General features: G+C 34.1%; 1 protein-coding gene across 2 annotated transcripts in view; it reads right to left on the reverse strand.

Annotated features, from left to right (window-relative positions):
- Positions 1 to 20,313, reverse strand: part of WAC (WW domain containing adaptor with coiled-coil) — a 107,115-nt gene that overhangs the window by 60,043 nt on the left and 26,759 nt on the right. For both annotated transcript variants that reach the window (XM_056800063.1, XM_056800064.1), the window contains exon 4: positions 4,389 to 4,501. In XM_056800063.1, coding sequence (XP_056656041.1) covers positions 4,389 to 4,501 — 113 coding nt within the window. The remainder of the gene's footprint in view (positions 1 to 4,388; positions 4,502 to 20,313) is intronic.

The raw sequence follows: 20,313 nt of genomic DNA on the forward strand, positions 1-20,313 counted from the left end.
AGGGTAACAAATGGACTGGTGGGGAGGGAAGGAATACAAGGTAGGGAGAGTGGTGGGGCAGGGAGTTTAAAAAGACTCTCAAGAAAAATAATAGGGGAATAAGAAAGGGAGGGGGAGAAAGGGAAGTAAAATAAGGATGGAAATTAGAGGGATTCATTAAAAACAAAACATTGGTATAGAAGGAAATAGTGAGAGAAGAAAGGGCAGGACTAAGGAAATCAAAATGTTGAGGAATCCACAGGTGGTAATTACAACTCTGAACATAAATGGAATGAACTCACCCATAAAATGCAAACAAATAGCAGTGTGGATTAGAAACCAAAATCCTACCATATGTTGTCTATAAGAAACACACATGAGGCAGGTAGACACACACAGGGTAAAGGTAAGTTGATGGAACAAAACTCTATTGGGTATCAACTGAGAAAAAGGCAGGAGTTGCAATCATGATTTCTGAGAAAGCCAAGATAAGAATAGATCTAATTAAAAGAGACAGGGAAGGCAATTACATCCTGATAAAAGGCAGTACAGACAATGAGGAAATATCAGTACTCAATATGTATGCACTAAATGGTATAGTATCAAAATTTCTAAAGGTGAAACTAGTGAAGGTCAAAGACTAAATAGATAGTAAAACTATATTAGGAGACCTGAAACTTCCTCCATCAGATCTAGATACATCAAACCAACAAATAAATAAGAAAGAGGTAAAAGATGTGAATGAAATCTTAGGAAAATTAGACTTAATAGATATGAGGAGAAAAATAAATAGGGACAAAAAGGAATACACCTTTTCAGTAGCACATGGTACACTCACAAAACTAATCATGTACTAGGGCATAAAAACATGGCAAACAAAAGAAAAGGAGCAGAAATAATAAATGCAACCTTTTCAGATCATAATGTAATAAAAATTATAATTAGTAAGGATATAAGGAAAGGCAAATTAAAAAATTAATTGGAAATTAAATGATTTTCCAAAATCGGTTAAAGAACAAATCATAGAAATAATTAATAATTTCATTGAAGAAAATGACGATGAGACAACCTTTCAAAATCTATGTGATGCAGCCAAAGCAGTACTTGGGGAAATTTATATCGTTGAGTGCAAATATTAACAAATTAGGGAGGGCAGAGAACAATGAATTGGGCATGCAAATTAAAAAACTAGAAAGTAAACAAATTAAAATCTCCAGATGAAAACTAGAGATCCTAATAATCAAAGGAGAAATTAATAAAATTGAAAGTAAAAGAAGTATTGAATTAATAAATAAGACTATAAGCTGGTACTCTGAAAAAAAAATAGACAAAGTACTGGTCAACCTAATTTAAAAAAAAGGAAAGAAGAAAACCAAATTAACAGTATCAAAGATGAAAAGGGAAGCCTCAACTCTAATAAAGAGGAAATTAAGGTAATCATTAAAAACTATTTTGTCCAAACTATTTTGTATTTATTTGGCAATAAATATGGTGATCTAGGTGATATGGATGAATATTTACAAAAATATAAAATGCCTAGATTAGCAGAAGAAGAAATAGAATACTTAAATGATCCCATATCAGAAAAAAAACTGAACAAGCCATCAAAGAACTCCCTAAGAAAAAATCCCCAGGGCCTAATGATTTCACAAGTAAACTCTATCAAATATTCAAAGAACAACTAATGCCAATACTATACAAACTATTTGACAGAATAAGCTAGGAAGGAGTTCTACCAAATTCCTTTCATGACACAAATATAATAATGATTCCAAAGCCAGGTAGGTCAACAACAGGGGGAAAATATCTATAGACCAATCTCCTTAATAACACAGATGCAAAAACTTTAAATAGAATGCTAGCAAAAAGACTCCAGCAACTAATCAAGTAATCAAGATAAATTCAGAATGAGAGAATGACTTGAATATAATGAAGTAAAGTATAAGCAAACTAGATGAACACAGAATAATATACTTGCCAGATCTTTGGGAAAAGGAAAGATTTTTAAGACCAAGTAAGAATTGGAAAAAAATTTAAAAATGTAAAATGAATAATTTTGATTACATTAAATTAAAAAGTTTTTGTTCAAACAAAACCAATGCAACCAGAATTAGAAGGGAAGCAACAAATTGGGAAAAAATCTTATAACAAAAAACTCTGACAAAGGTCTAATGACCCAAATTTATAAGGAGCTAAATCAATTGTACAAAAAAAACAAACCATTCCCCAATTGATGAATGGGCAAGGGAAATGAATAGGCAAGGGACATGAATAGGCAATTTTCAGATAAAGAAATCACACTAATAAGCACATGAAAAAATGTTCTAAAATCTCAAATAATCAGAGAAATGCAAATCAAAACAACTCTGAGGTACCACCTCAAACCGAGCAGATTGGCTAACATGACAGCAAAGGAAAGTAATGAATGTTGGAGGGGATGTGGCAAAATTGGGACATTAATACATTGCCGGTTGAGTTGTGAATTGATCTAACCATTGGCAATTTGGAACTGGTACCAAAGGGCGCTAAAAGACTGCCTGCCTTTTGATCCAGCCATAGCACTGCTGGGTTTTTATACCCCAAAGATATCACAGGGAAAAATACTTATACCAAAATATTTATAGCTGAGCTCTTTGCAGTGGCAAATAATTAGAAAATGAGGTGATGCCCTCCAATTGGGGAATGGCTGAACAAATTGTGGTATTTGATGGTGATGGAATACTATTGTGCTCAAAGGAATAATAAACTGGAGGAATTTCATGGGAACTGGAAAGACCTCCAGGAAGTGATGCAGAGTGAAAGGAGGAGAATCAGAAGAACATTCTACAATGAGACTGATACACTGTGGTACAATCGAATGTAGGGGACTTCTCTACTAGCAGCAATGCAATCACCTAGGATAATTTGAGAGACTTATGAGAAAGAACACTATCCACATTCAGAAGAAAAAATGTGGGAATAGAAACACAGAAGAAAAACAACTGCTTGGTAACATGGGTTGATGAAGATATGATTAGGGATATAGACTCTAAACGATCACCCAAGTGCAAATATCAATAATATGGAAATAGGTCTTGATCAATGACACATGTAAAATCCAGAGGAATTGCGTGTTGACTACAACAGGAGGTTTGGGGGACGGGAGAGGAGGGGAGGGAAAGAACATGAATCTTGTAACCACGGAAAAATATGCCAAATTAATTAAATAAATTTCCCAAAACCTAAAAAATAAATGAATGAATGAATGAATAAATAAATAAATAAGTCATCTTGAAGGAAATAAGAAATAACAACCCTAGATATAAATTAGCTTTGCCACCAATTACTGCCTAATTCCAAAATATTCACTTTTTTCTAAGAAAAATCTCACACTTTTTAAAAACTAAAGCTTAATGATATTTGCTAAATTAAGCTACAGGGTATGAGTCAGATACTTTTATAATTCTTAATAACAATAACACTGGGTGATCCCAACTATTACTTCTCAGCTTATTTTATCAATGATTCTGACCCATCCATTTCACAAATAAAATAATCTCAGTTTCTCTACCTTCTTTCCTCTGCCCTTCCCTCAAGAAACAGAAGTCTCCTTATAACCAACTTTTTTTTTTTAATTAATAGAGAAAAAAGTCACAATATCTGTGGAGCTGGTTATATCCTCTTAGGTAAATTGTTATTTGGTGACCAAAAAGTTTTAATGTGATATCAGAAAGAATCATCATACAAAAAATGAACTTGAACAGTTCATTTCTATATAAATGCCTTTCAATATATTTCCAAGGCAGAGAAGGAAAAAACATCCATTATTTTCAAGTCTTGAAGATGGCAAGATTTGTAAGTACATAAAGAAAGATTTAGGATTTAGATATCTTCTTTGTATATTTTTAGGCAAAAGTTGATTTATAGTCATTTTTAAAAATCCTCCAGATGTTCTAAAGTACATATATTGGACATATAATTTATTATTCTGAATTTCTTTTCAAAATAAAATCCTGGAGATGGGTCAACAGTTGCATATTTCTTGGGGTAAAATATTAGAATAAAAGACATTAAAATAATTTAAGAATAAGTTTACTATCTACAAAAATAATTTCACAGCTCTCAAATCATTCACCATGATTCTAGAGACTTTCATCTAAAGCATGAAAATAGACTATGATTCAGATAGACTTACTAATGTACACTCAGTTACAATACTACTGAAATAACAAAATATTACCTTACTTCCCAACTATTTGGCCTAAACCTAATTCCAAAGTTTTGAACAAGTTATTGAATGAAAAATTATCTTACAAGTAAAGAATTTACATAATGTAAATTTTAAAAGTCTTTTGCTAGACAAGTATATTTCATTTTTCCTGGTACCAACAATGGAAGCATAATTTTTACCTGGGTCACACTATACTTACTGCGTCTGAAGTTTTGCTTGGATTTGGATTATTGCTTGGATTAGAAGAATGTGAATTTGAACTATGAAGAGCACTGTGGTTATGTGAATTTTCTTGTGGAGAGTAACTGGTCCCTAAAAAAACAAATTATATTTCAAATTAAGTTCTGAGAAATATAAAATTTCTCTATATTTTATTATAATCCAATGATTTGCAAACCAAATTTATAATCGATTATTATCCACAAAAAAATGCATTATGTATACCCCTAAATTAACACATAAACTAAGTTAGTTAAAGTATTATAAATATGACATAATTAGAAATATTTACTTGGTTCATATATATCATGTAGTAGTAACATACTTTGGGGGGAAGCTCAGTTATAATTTCAAGGAATCTCTTAACTAGCAACCTTTGTTTGATAGCTTTGTTGTGACACAATTGTACTATAAGAACATCTAAATTTCCCAAACAGATTGACCAAGGAATCATTACTCACAATATAAAATTATTTACTTTATAGATTGATTCAACTATAGTATCTCTTTATATTGTCTTTAATGATTTAATTTACCCCTCAGATTTTAGAACTTTTACAGAAAGGGGAAAAGCTGTACTAGAAATGCAATAAAAGGAATTAACCAACAAATATTTATTAAACTTTAACTTTGTATATAAAGACACCATTAAATGCTATGTGGAAGTATAAAAAAAGCAAATCCTTGTCCTCAAAACAAGTCTAAAAGTTAATAAAAACTAAATTATAATCCACTTGAAAATACAAAGCATAAACTCAACAATCCAACGAACAAGAAATTTCACCAGGAAGACTTTATTGACAAAAATGTAGTTCAGACATTTATTTAAATATAAATATATTGAGTATCTAGCTGAGATGGCTAGAGAAAACTTTGTGAAAGAACAAATTGATAATATATGGGTAAGTAAACTAAGCAAAGGCAGAAAAGCACAAGTTATATTTGAAGGATAGCAAGGCTATCTGAACAAAATTTTAAAAAGAGAGAAATGAAAGATAACACTGGAAAAATAAGTTGGATCATATTTTATAAAGTTATTGTACTAAGTTTAAATGTTATTTGGCAAGCAACTATTTCTGAACAAGAGAAATGGGAGCAACAAAATCATGATTTATGGCAGTGTACAAGCCTGATTACAAAAGGCAAAGATGAGCTAATAAGTTATTGTACTACTTCTGGTATGAGACAATTGCACAGCACTATACTAATGTAATTATAAAACCTAACCATATTATGGAAATAATGCTCCTATATAAAAAGAGAAGGGTTCCAAAGTGTTTATAAGACTAAAGTTTCATAATAATTACTCTAAATGGCATTTCAATCTTTGTCTATCCTTCCTCCTCACCCTTTTTTAAACCCTTACCTTCTGTCTTAGAATCAATACTATGTATTGGTTCCAAGGCAAAAGAGCAGTATGGGCTAGGCAATGGGGGTTAAGTGACTTGTCCAAGGTCACACAGCTAGGAAGTGTCTGAGGCTAGATTTGAATCCAGGACCTCCTGTCTCTAGGCCTAGCCGCTTTCAATCCACTGAGCCACTCAGCTGCCCCTAGCCCCGCCCCTTTCTTATTAAACCCCAAGAGTTAGCTGACCTGTTCTTTCCAGTGGTACCATTTATGTTCCTGACCATTGTTCATCTATATCCCTGGCCTATTTCACAGGAAAATAATTTTCTTAAATTTCCCTATCACTTTGTCATTGAAGAAAATATATCAACACTTTGGTAGCAATTTTAAATATACATACAACACACATACACAAAACAGAAAAGTTCCTCATAAATCCATAATTTTGAGTTTGGGGTTGCTAATGTTTTACTTAGTGGTGAAAAAAAAAGTCAGAAATGCATGTTTCTAGATATACAAAAGAATCGAGTAATAGGCTCATCATTATAAATTTTATTCCCCAAAATGCTAATCTGGGGGTCCTCTCCATATGAATAGGAGATAAAGTGGTGGTGGAAGCACAGTCTTTCTGAGAAACACTAGAAAAATGGCATCAGTAGAAAGGGGTAGGAAGAAGTTGCTGATTGGTTTTTTTTTTTAAACCTGTTTTTCTATGAATCCTCCACAAAAGATCCAGCTAATTAATGGAATTATTTCTAGTGTTTTGTTTTGTTTTTCAGTAATTCCAAAAAGTCACTTAAACCATTAAGTATAAAGTAGTAAACGGCACTATTACAATGAGTAGCAATGTCCAAAAGAGGTGAGCTCAGCCACACCAAATGTGTATGTGTGTCTATCTGTCTGACAATAGCACTTAAGAGATATGTGATTAATTAATCAGAGGGAGGAAAAATTAAAGTCAACTCCCACTATCCCCACCATTGCCTAGTGTAGAGACGACTCTCACCTACATAACCATACCTAACTTTCACCCACTATAGTCTAGCATTCTTTACCTTGCTCCTACTCTAAGGGCATTGACCATTCTACACAGTTCTCTAACTCAAACCCATTTTGCCACTAAGAAAATTTATTCCTTCGATAACTTTCACCTTCAGCACATGGACCACTTTGTGGTGCTCTTCATATTACACAATCCATTGGGCATTTGTTTAGTATTTCAGTAGTGTCCCCATTTGGAGTTTTTCTGGAAAAGATATGTAAGTGGTTTGCTTGTTTCCTTCTCCAGCTCCTTTTACAATTGAGGAAAACTAAGTCCAAAAGGGCTTGCTTAGGGCCAGAGCTAGTAAAGCATCTAAGGCCAGATTTTAACTCAGAAAGTCTGACTTCAGGCCAGGTGTTCTATCCATTGCTCTACCCAGCTGTTCCAGGACCATCTGATGCTACTTCCCCCATTCATTTTGAGTGGGATAGAGCAAATTCTATAGGACAAGCAGGAATGCTGAGTTGGACTCTACATTACCTTTCCCAAAAATCTTTCTTCCCAACTTTTCTATGTCTATGAAGGGCACCACCATCCACTTCACATGTCCTAACTACTCAGTTTTACTCACCCCACATATCAAAGTCATATTTTGATCTGACCGTGCTCAATAAATTCCAGTGCCTTCCCATTAATTCTCATCTCCCCCTAGGCTTCACTTTAAACTACTTATACTGCACTTCCCGCCCCCTTTTTCTCTGGAGCTTTGGTACTTTTGTCCCCATCTCACCTCACTTTTCACCTTCTTATTAAGAGTTCCGTTTCCCCACCTCCCTTTAATAATTTAGTTCTTTAAAAAAAACAAAAACAAAAAAAAACACACCTTGCTTTTCATCTTAGAATCAATACTGTGTTCCAAGGCAGACAAGCGAAAAGGGCTGGACAATGGGGATTAAATGACTTTCACAGGGTCACACAGTTAGGAAGTGTCTGAGGTCAGATTTGAACCTAGAACCTCCTGTCTCTAGGCCTGGCTCTCAATCCACTGAGCCAGTCAGCTGTCCCCTAGAATGTAAGTTCTTGAGAGTCTTTCTTCTCCTACTTGCATTCCCAGTGCAAAGAATGTGGTAAGCTTTAAAAGCTAGCTAACTGACTGGAGCCAAAAATACATTCTTCTGTTTATCATTTTAAGTTCTTCACAACCTAGTTCTAACCCAATTTTCTAGCCTTATTTTGTACTACTTCTCCCCTCCCTCCTCTTTCTTCCAATCTTCTTGCTACCTCTCACTATAATACAAAAACACACCCAAAAGATCCAAAAAAGGAATAGAAATTCATACACAATACCATCCATTAAGCACATCTACAAAAAAGAGAAATGGGATGTATTAAAACTAAAGAGATTCCCTTTCCTTTTTTTTTTGGCACTGTGTATGGTGAATATCAACATAGAAAAGCATGACACCCACTGAAAAGCTATTGTGTTCACTGACTACTATGACCTAGGTCTTATTACACTGAATATCTTTCAATAAAAAAGAAATTCACTTGTTTTTGTTAGCTACACCAATCAAACAAAATGAATTACTAATAATTAGCATTTACAAATCTTTCTGATATGTGTATTTTTCAAAAATAACAAAGTACATTTAATAACTGTTCAACTTGTTTAATACAATTTTTATAACTATGTGTGTAAACAGAATATAGAAAGAGATACATACACATTTATTTTTATATTAAGAGGTTTGTGCTCAAAAGTTTTTAAAGATAGGGTATATGATTACAAAAGTTTAAAGATCATTAGCATAAAGATGAGATGCTGGACTGTCAGGAAGATTTGAGTAAGAATCCTGCCTCAGACACCATCTGTGTGATAGTTCTGTGAAAGTTACTTAACCACCTTGAGTCTTGTTCCCATACACAACTTCCCTAATGGGAAGAACAACAAATCACCATAAAGTTATGAGAATTGAATGGGATACTATGTATAGAACATATAAATCCTCTATATAAATGCCAAATATTATTAAATAGGCTATTTTGACACTCATTCCTAAGTTTAAATGAAAAATGATACCTAAATAACAAGTCTACCAAAAAAAGCCAAGTGATCATGCTGCTGAAAAATTCTTTTTCTATTTTTCACAGATGTTTGCTTTTTCTTTCTGGCCTTACTTGAGTTTACTAGAACTATAGACTGAGCCCTAAACTCTCTCCTGAGTGCCTATTAAACAACCAGATGTCTTATAAGCCTCTCAAACAAATCATTATCTTTCAACAGAAACCCATAGCTCTTTCAGATTTCATGATTTGTCAAGAGCAGTATTATCCTTCCAGTCAGAAATATTCACAATGTAGGAATCATCCTCCATTCCTTACTCTCCATAACTGACACTACTCCCCTCTTCACATCATGAACACCTAATCATCTTCCAAGTCTTGTCAATTTTTTTCCAGAACATTTCTCACACTCCAACTCTTCTCTTAACCCACAGAATTCTCACATTTCACCTGGACTAGTGAAACAGATTAATGGTGGAAAACTTCCCCTTCTTAACCTAGGCTCATTAATTTTGAACTCACATATAACTAAAATTATGTGTTTTATATCTTATAACTATGTCTCTATCCCTTGTTTGATTAAGAATTAAAGGGCTGGTATAGAATCACTTGTACAGTTAGGTGTTTGTCTTGGCAAAAAGGGCCACTTCTTTGCGTGAAATGAGAAGACAGGATAGTCACACAGGAGGCTTGTGACATAATGAGAAAGAGGGGAGAGAAAAGGAAGCTCTCTGAATACGGATGGATTGTTTTAAAGAAATCTGAGAACGCTTGTATGAATTGATGTTGTCAAGTGAGAAAAACCAGGAAAACAATTTATACAATAACAGCAATATCTTTGTTATTGTACAAATAAATAAAAAGACAAACAACACTGAAAGACAAAGGAACTCTGATCAACACAATTGTCAACTACAATTCCATAGGGTTCAAGATGTAACATGCCACTCACAGATAAAGATAGATCATAGAATCAGATTATAGATTGAGACTATTTTTTTTTAACCCATAACTTTTACTTTGAATCAACACTATGTATTGATTCCCAGGCAGAAGAGGTGAAGGCAATGGTGGTTAAGTTACTTCCTTTAGAAGTGCCCAACTATCTAGCCCATCTTTATTTCTTTAGAGAAAACAGCTGGTGAAAGTACCGGGACTGAGGTTCTATCTATCTTCGCAGATTAATCTTTCTACCTCAATTAAAGAGCATTATTATAACTAAAAAAATGAAAATTAAAAAAGACATCCTAGAATGTACACTTCTTGAGGGTATAATTTCATTTTTGTCTTTGTTATCTCTAGCAATAAATAGTACAGTGAGCAGCACATTTACTGATTGAAGGAGCCTATTACCTTTTAATTCAGGAATCCCAAAGCTAGGTTCATACCCCTAAAAGGTCTTATATATTCACCAAAATATTATAGCAAGTCATTGCAGTAGCGAAGAATTAAAAATACAAGAGACAACTACTGTTGAGAAATGGAATTTTACAACAACAATCAAAACTGAACTTTATGCAATTATAATACCAAGTTTAGATTGAAAGAAAAGATGCTAGAATAGATATCTTCTGAGAATGGGAGAGGGTGGGAGTAAAGAAGGTATCATGACAATATTACTATTAGTAGTTTGTTTTCTCTTTTATTTTTTAAAATTTGTAGGTTAATCTGGATTATGTACTTCATAAAGGCTACATATCTTCTTCAGCATTTTTTCTAATATAATGATTTTGCAATAACAGAAATACTAAGTGACATTACTGTATTATGTAGAGATTTTACACATGACATGACTATGCCCCATTGTACTTCATCAAAATAGTAAATGGGAGATTTTTTCAGAAGGTAAATTTTATATCTGTTAAAGGGTTTCCCTTTGATAAGCAGCTGTCTCTGATGCATGTGATGATCATAAAAGATTTCTTCAGAGAGAACTGTGTTCGATAATCAGCCAACCACCAATAACAAAATAGTTATAAAAATGTGATCCAATCTTGGCCAAAGGTGTTCTTGCTTGTTCACAAATATGTCCTATACAGAAGTCCAAAAATTCCCTATAGCAGGTTTCCGCTCTGCTTGCCAATGGCACTATGCTGACTGTACCAAGCCCCATATTAATATAGATAGATACTTCAATTAGATCTATTTGGAAGGACTTAATTGTCTCTAGGAAAAAACTAAGAATGTAAACTGCAGTAACATGCAGTTGGTTAGACTTATTCTAGTACCTATCTTGAGTTACAGAATAGCTGGTTCCTGACATAAAACATCAACTTTTTTAACACCAATATTGTTCCAATGATATTATAAGACTGAGAGAAATATGAAATATGACAACCTACATAGATTTAAATTTTCAAGTGATCTAAAGAATGATGAAGAGAGACATATGAAAGACAAGCCCCAAGTGGTGGCATGGAGTATATGTAATCCAGTAAAGTAAGAAGAATGAAAAATAAAATTGAACCTATCAGGAAGCAAGATTACAAAATAATAGATAATACAGTCCAAATGCTACATGAATAGCTAGAGGGACAATTCTGGTATGTTATGTAGCTCCTTTATGAAGGATCATGGGAGTACAAGGACAAAGATCACAGAGAGTATGAAGACCTATTAGTTTATAATCTTGCACCCCTGGATGGAATGCTTATGTTGATGAATGTTGATGAAACTACAGAGTAATTAAAATATTTAAATATTTTAAAGACAATACTACAGCAATAAATCTTGTCACATAGTAATTATAAAATTATGTAGTAAGGAAATTGTATTGTCCGGGAAACAAGCAATGCCAGTGTAGCTTCTATTTCCTTTCATTCGTAGCTTTAAATTTATTAATTACTATCCAGTCAAAAAAGAAGCTTCAAATTTCCACCATAATAGTCTAAATCATTAAAAATTATCTACATTTTTTTCTTGTCCACAAATTCTCAATATGAATGAATGCAGTCTATTAGAATACACAAATTTTACTAAATAAAATTGTCACTCCTCCAATGTTTATAAAATGATGCTTTAATATTAAAGATGTATCAGAACGAAGCCTACGATTGCATATTAAAATCATTTAATTCATCAAAAAGCCACTTTTTGGGGTGTCTCAGTATATGACATCTAGTTAAAATTCCATGAAAATGGATATATCAAAAGGAAATTTCTTCTTAAAATGTCCATCAATTATGCCCAAAGAGCTTTAAGAGATTGCATGACCTTTGATTTGGCTATACCATTGCTCGGTTTGTACTCTAAAGAGATAATAAAGAAAAATGTTTGCACAAAAATATTTATAGCTGCGCTCTTTGTGATGGCAAAAAAATTGGAAAATGAGGGGGTGTCCATTGATTGGGGAATGGCTGAACAAATTGTGGTATCTGATGGTAATGGAATACTATTGTGCTGAAAAGAATAATGAACTGGAGGATTTCTATATGAACTAAAAAGACCTCAAAGAACTGATGCAGAGTGAAATTAGCAGAACCAAAACAGTGTTCACATAAAATGAAACACTGTGGCACAATCAAATGTAATAGAATTTTCTACAAGCAACAATGCACTAATCAAGAACAATCCCAAGGGATTTATGAGAAAGAATGCTGTCCATATCCAAAGAAAGAACTGTGGGAGTAGAAACTCAGAAAAAAACCATGACTGCTTCAATGGGTATATATGATTGGGGGTTTTGGTTTTAAAAGACCACTCTATCATCACCTCCCCCAATCTAGCCAATGAAATAAAATATATAAAATAAAGTCAGTAACTAATATAAATTTTGCTTATCCACAAAATACCTTATTTCAAAAATATGAAAACTTTGCAATGTTATATGACAGAAACCACAACTATTATATCCAGCCATCATAATGAATGTTTCGACAATCTATGATTTGAAATGTTAATACAGTGCAGATCTGCAATTTAGCTGAAAATGTTCTTAACTTGCATTGGCTAAAAAAAGTCATCACAAGAGAGCCATATTTCTGGCCATTAGCCTCTTAAAATTAATGGGGACACCACGGCACAGAGCAGACATTAAAGCCTACTGGCACCTTCAACATTTCTCGCATCTCCCCAAATGTCAATCAACAAGAACACTATCATTGAGTAATGCAGAAGGAAAGAGAAAAGCAATAAAAGTTAGGGTTCTTCACCTACAATAACCTGAAATGAGCTTTCCCTACAACAGCAAGCTAAAAATAGATTTGTTACTGACAGTAGGTTGTAAATTCTAAATAAAACACTTAAAAGTCCCTCTGGAAAAAAAATAATTTTATTAACCGTAACATCAAAATCAAGTTACAAAATTAATTCATTTCCAAGTGTTTTAGAATTCTGATATTTTCTTCCAAAGGGTTTCAATTTTTTAAAAAATTACAAAACTGTGGAGAGGAAAGATAAGGCAATGGCTATGTTTTAATAATAGCTAAATTATATCAGATTTACTTGTTCTTTTCTGCCTTTTTTGCTTTCATAATATGCTGAACTCATCACAGATTAAATTCTCAGGCTAGATCTAAACAGGCAGGTTTAGGACTACAAAATTTAAAAGGATGTCTAAAGAGCCAATGTAAATACAATATTTTAGATAGCCTTATCATTTCTTTTTCTTTAAACATGTCTCGATTAACTAGTTTACAAATTCCTTGTTAAGAAAAAAGTAGCTTAATCATTACCATGATTCCAACAATGTGATATGATAACACATTAATAAAGATAAAAGGGATAAAACATTATCCATATTCCTTATCCAACTACCCTTTATCCTATTCTCAACTGCTTCCCATTTTCAAATCTAAAAAATCTAATATATCTAATCTAATATCTAAAAATCTAATAATAATTTTAAAAATCTAGTGTTACTCTGACAAAGCTAAAAATTTGTTGGGCAAGTGAATACTTTGGTTTAAAAGATTTTCTGCATAAAGAAATAATAATAGTAAATTCAAATTATTTACTTAAAACAAATGTCTGTTAATAGAACTTGAAAGCAAGATTTAGCCTATCTACTTCATAGATTATTACTGTTGTTCAGTCACATTCAACTTCTTGTGACCCCCATGTGGGGTTTTTTTGGCAAAGAGTCAGGAATTGTTTACCATTTCTTCTCCAGTGCAAAATTAGGGTAAGTGGCTTGCCCAAGGGGTCATATAGCTAGTGAGTGGCTGAAGCTGGATTTAAACTCGGGTTTTCCAGCCTTTGGACCTGGTGCTCTCTCCACTGAGCCATATAGATTGCCTTTACTTCACAAATTCTCAAATTTTTTTAAACATTCAAATGCCAAAAATTAACTTGTAGAAATGTTTCTCCAAAAGAAGAGAAATTTTCCCTAAGTAAAATATTAAAAGAATATTCTTACCTTAGAAGAAGCTTACCCTAAATTATTTAAATTGAAATAAACATTCTTAAGCATTAGTTCCCTTTTAAAGCACATCGTTGAAATGGGATTTATCTCCATCCCACTTCAGAAATTAAATTGTGGAATAGCACTGTTATTTAAGGTTCAAAATTTAAAAATGGTTGAAATTAAGCCTTTAACATATATTTAACATAAAGTGTTCTTTCTGCAATACAAAATTAAATCAATAAACATCCAATCAGTTGCCAAGCTTCATCAATTCCAACTAATACCTTCTCTTCTTTCACCATCTGTCCCCCTTGTCTCAATTCACATAGCCACAATTCTACTTCAGCCCTGAATTACCTCAGGCCTAGATTAGTGTAATAGACTCTCTTTTTATACCTTCCATCTTAGAATTAATACTGTATATTAGTTCCAAGGCAGAAGAGTATTAAGGATTAGGCGATGGGGATTAAATGACATGCCCAGTCACACACCTAAGGAAGTATCTACAGTCAGATTTGAACCTACAACCTCCCATCTCTGGCTATCAATCCACTGAACCATCTAACAACAGTTAGCTCATCAACCAGTTTCTCCTCTCCTCATATTCTATAGTTTCCAAAACAAAGGCATAAAACCATACTGCTCCTTTGCTCAATCAATTTTGGGGGCTCTCCATTTCCTTTATATAAAAATGTGAGTTTCTCTGGCAATTTTAAAGTCCTTCACAATATGGTTTGAAGCTACCTTTCCCAGATGACACCACAATGTCTTCCATTGCCCCTCAACTAATCCACTCTATGCTTCAGGCAAACAACTTCTTGATCATCCCTTCTCTCCACTGGTCTCTCTCCTCTCTTATCTATCCTTCATACAGCAGCCAAGTTGATATTTCTAAAGCTCAGATCTGACAATGTCACTCATATGTTCAAAAAGCTTCAGTGACTCCCTACTACCTCTGGAACTAAACAAACTCTTCACTTTGACATTTAAAGGTCTTCTTCGTGATTTAGCCCCAATATCTTTCCATCCTGATCCCACTCCTCCACTTCAGAAATCCTCTTCTATATTCTAGTCAAAACTGGTCTTCTTGTTTTTCTCTATCAGGTCCTGCCTCTGTGCCTCCCCACCCTTTCCCCTCCAATGCCTTGGAATGCTGTTCCCACATCTGGCTCCTCTTCATCCAGATTTTACTGCCCATTCCCACCACTGAATATTAGTTCTCTATATTTAAAAAAAATCTATATTCACTTACCTATGAATGTTATTACTTGTCTATCTTAACACCCTCACCCCCAACCCATCTCCCTTTAGGTTCAAGGATTGTTTCATTTTTGCATTTATAGTCCAAGAGCCCAGCAGTCAATGGCACAAGGGGCTTAATACAATGCTTATACCTGATTTTCTACATAAGAGAATATTAAGGAAGAAAAAATATGGCAATTAAGCCCAGTTGTATGTTACTTCATTCTTTAACAGAATAGCCTAGCACAAAATAATTCAAAATGGAATTACCAACATGAATTTAACTGACAGTTAATAGCTACTCTATAAAGGCAATAAAGAGCTATTCATAGGGCAGCTAGAATCTCAAATTAATGAATGATCATCTAGGATACAGCACACAAAGAAGACTCACTGGTCAATATTTTAGGGTTTTTAGCCACACCCCCACAAAAATCAAAGACATCATCATCATACTTGGAGAGTTGGAGATAACAGCAGAGATTATAGTCTCAATCCTAATACAAGCAAAGTAAAAGCAAGAGAGCCAAGTTGCTCAAGGATTCTGGAGCTACATAAAAGAGTTTCTTGGTGAAAAGGCAATTCATCATATTCATTATATTCCTCTCTTCACAATACATTCTTTTGCTTGTTTAAATTACTAAAGACCATAACAAACTACCTTGTATACTAAAACCCAATTATAATTATGGCTACACCCCTGACAAAATACATTGGCAAAGGTAGGAAAATGGTTTCTTTTAAAATTCATATCCAATGTAGAGTCTCCAATGTAACATATGCAATGTTTATCAAAAAAGACTCCATACCAGAAAAAAGAATTTTCTAACTCTAAGCATAAACATGCATAAAATATTAAATAATTAAGCAAGTAATAGTTAAATCATTGATTGGTGATGATTTAATATATAATTAAATTGTTGAAAAGTACCTCTTGTGCTATGTCCTTTGGTGCCACTCCCTAGAAGTTCTATGCTTTACTTAACCTTGCTCTGTTTGTGATTCAATAGAACAAAAGTCTCTGGAGAGTATGGATAGTTTTGTAATTTGCATTTGCTTCCCATTAACATGTGCCTGGCACAAAAAAGGTGTTTAATAATTGCTTGCTGATGAAGACAGGAAAGCAGGAAGAAAAACACAGAAAAACAAAGCTGGGCAAAACAGAGAAAAGAAAAAAAGCAATGACTGAAAGGAAGACATGCCCTATGCCTAAAAGAAATAAAGGCAGGAAGAAAAATGCAAAACAGAAGTTCCCAAAATATTTATATGTCAAGGTTAATGTGAAAATTTCCAATTCTATCCAATCCAAATAATATGACAGTTGTCTAATTGTGGCCTGGATGTAAGACACTGGATTCGCACAGGGAATGGTGAGATAGTTCTGGCTGGTTCTGCAATGTTGGAATACCTTACCAAAAGATAACAGGGGAAGCATCTTTTAGTTTGCATTCTTGAGGAACAACTTTGCTAAGTACAGATTCAGAATCAAAAGGTCAAGGATGATCACTAGAAACATAAATCCAAATACAAATACAAAGCAGTACTCTGATTTCTAAGCCCTTCCTGTTTCTGTAGAGACCATGGCATAGCAGCTAAAAAGGAGATGGACAGGTGTTACAAAGCAAGTAATTTTTAATCCATCTATAAACCTTAACTTAGGTTTTATGATACCTCTAAAGGTGAAATCCTTGCCCAATGGCCAGTGGACATAATTCTTCAAAATTGAAGTTCATCAATGTTAATGACATAAAAAACAACCAAGAAACTGAAGATAAAAATAAGTCAAAGAAAAGTTCACCTCTTGTTCTTGAAATAGGGCAAAAAAGGGGTAAATTTTATTGTGTTCAAGAAGCAACAAAAAACATTCTTTATAGGACATCCAATCGCCTCATATTGTGGCATCCACAAATATTTATAAACTGATCACTGTAAGGATTCTAGATTATACAGTAATTGTTGCACATTATGATGACAGACTAATTCTATTTATAATTCACTAAGATTTTCCAAACTAAAAACACTATATATAGATTGCATTTGGCAACCTTAATACAAAGGTGAGAAGCAAGATCATTAGGAATATATTGGATGAGGGCAACGAGGTGGCTCAGTGGATAGCCAGCTTGGAGATAGAAGGTCCTGTGTTCAAATCTGACCTCAGACACCTTTTTCCTATGTGATTCACCCCTTGTATAGATCACTTAACCCCAACTAACCCTTGCTGCACTTCTACCTTGGAACCAGTACTTAGTATTAATGCTAAGCTGGAAGGTCATGACTTAAAAAAAAAATGTGAGATGCATTTTCTTTAATTAAACTTTCTAGCATTTCTATAATTTTTTTATTTTAATAACAACTCTTTAGGGTTGTTATTAGTCTTCATCTAACACTGAGATTTTAACTTTTGGTCCATGGACAGATTTCAGAAGGCTAGTAAAGGTGGTGGAAAATATTTTCAGTTTTACTTTCAATAACTTCTACCTGAAACTTGTCATTTCCTTCAGTTATTTAAAAATACTATTCTGAGGACTAAGAGTCTATGAGACAAAAAAGATTAAGAATCCCTGGCCTATAGTATCTCCATTTACAAGCGAGAAAAGAAGTTAACATTCTCGAACTTGTGATCACATCCTTGGGGATCACAGCCAGAAGACCAGGTAGTGCAAAAATAGTAGTCACAAATACCAGGAGCTTACCAAAAACCCTATCAAATCTGATGGACATTGTTGCAGTCACTTCCAGCTAGGTAGAGACCTGTCTAGGCCAAAAGTTCTTATCTGTCACCTTTGATTTCCACATTTTAATATGTGATTTGATCAACAGACTAAAACAGCTCAAGTTGGATAGGCTTATCAATTAGAATTCCTGTTCAAGGCAGTACTCAGTGGATTGAGAGCCAGGCCCAGAGACAGGAGTTCCTGGGTTCAAATCTGGTCTCAGACACTCCGGAGCTGTGTGACCCTGGGCAAGTTACTTAACCCCCTTTGCCTAGCCCTTACCATTCTTCTGCCTTAGAACCAATACCTAGTATTAATTCTAAGACGGAAGGTAAGGGTTTAAAAAAAAGAATTCCTGTCCTCCTCTGGCCATACCAAGTAATCAAATAGCACAGAATCTCAAATTCAGAGATTGAAATGATCATTTAGTTCAGTAAAAAACCACTTCACAGATAAACTGAAGTCCAGAGCTATTAAATCCCTTCCCTAAGTTTCATATAGGAAGTTGAATCTTTCAATGGCTCAATTCCAAATCCTTTCATTTAAAATTCAGTGCTCTTTTCACTGCACTAAGCATTAGAAGTTGAAAGGTGGGAAATTTACTAGTGGATATACCAATTAAACCACAATTTTAATTTTGAAGAGTCAGAGTTTTGTTGCTTGTTTTCAGAACTTCAGTTTAGCCTTATTCCCTGTCCTTCCTCTGTTTTGCTGAGGGATTCCCATTTATAAGTCCAAGTAATCCTTGGAAAGGGATACATAGCTTGAGACAAAACTTAGGCTACCCTCTAAAAGGGGAAATGGGATACATTTGTGAAATAAGCAAGGAATCAAAGAAAAACTTGTTCAAAGCAAAAGTTTTTATAGCATACATCTGCTTCTCTCGTAACTAAGCAATTCAGTGGAAAAATTCACCCATGGAAACATCTCAAATACTACTTATAAGATTCACATGACACTGGGACAAAGACATATATTGATCATTGTTCTATAATCTATCTAGCTACATAACTCTTATATGCATTTCCACAAAAAGATGGTGGAACCAAGCTACAATTTAATGTAGAGGCGCAGCAAGGTAACTCAGTAGAGAGAGCCAGGCATGGAGTGAGAAGGTCCTAAATTCAAATTTTGTCTCGGACACTTCTTAGCTACATTACTCAGGAAATTGCCTAGCCCATAATGTGCTTTGCTTCCTTAGAAATGATACTCAGCATTGATTCTAAAACATTAACAATTTAATGTAGAAAAACTGCAGTGCAATTGGCTAACATGAGAGCAAAGGAAAGTAATGAATGCTGGAGGGGATGTGGCAAAGTTAGGACGTTAATGCACTGCTGGTGGAGTTGTGAATTGATCCAACCATTCTGGAGGGTAATTTGGAACTATGGCCAAAGGGTACTAAAAGACTGTCTGCCCTTTGATCCAGCCATAGCACTGCTGGGTTTGTACCCCAAAGAAATAATAAGAAAAAATATATGTACAAGAATATTCATAGCTGCGCTCTTTGTGGTGGCCAAAAATTGGGAAATGAGGGGACACCCTTCAATTGGGGAATAGCTGAACAAACTGTGGTATATGTTGGTGATGGAATACTATTGTGCTAAAAGGAATAATAAAGTGGAGGAATTCCATGGGGACTGAAACAACCTCCAGGAATTGATGCAGAGTGAGAGGAGCAGAACCAAGGAAAACATTGTACACAGAGACTGATAAACTGTGGTACAAGCGAATGAAATGGACTTCTCCATTACTGGCAATGCAGTGACCCTGAACAACTTGGAGGGATTTATGAGAAAGAACACTATCCACATTCAGAAGAAAAACTGTGGGAGTAGAAACACAGAAGAAAAACAACTGCTTGATTACATGGGTCAGTCAAGAGGGATATGATTGGGGATGTAGATGCTAAAAGATCATCCTAGTGCAAACATCAACAACATGAAAATAGGTTCTGATCAAGGACACACATAAAACCCAGTGGAATTGCACGTCAGCTACAGGAAGGGGTGGGGGAAGGGGAGGGAGGGAAAGACTATGATTCTTGTAACCAAGGAATAATGTTCTAAATTGACTAATAAAATAAAAAAAATTTTTTTTTAATTAAAGACAGGCCCAATCCATCCCCGTGGCATTTCTGTGATAAATTATTAAAATATTTTAAATGAACTCATTATCATTTTTTTAAGAAACCCTTTACCTTTGGCT

Source organism: Monodelphis domestica, chromosome 5, assembly GCF_027887165.1.
Source record: "Monodelphis domestica isolate mMonDom1 chromosome 5, mMonDom1.pri, whole genome shotgun sequence".
Classification (NCBI taxonomy): Eukaryota; Metazoa; Chordata; class Mammalia; order Didelphimorphia; family Didelphidae; genus Monodelphis; species Monodelphis domestica.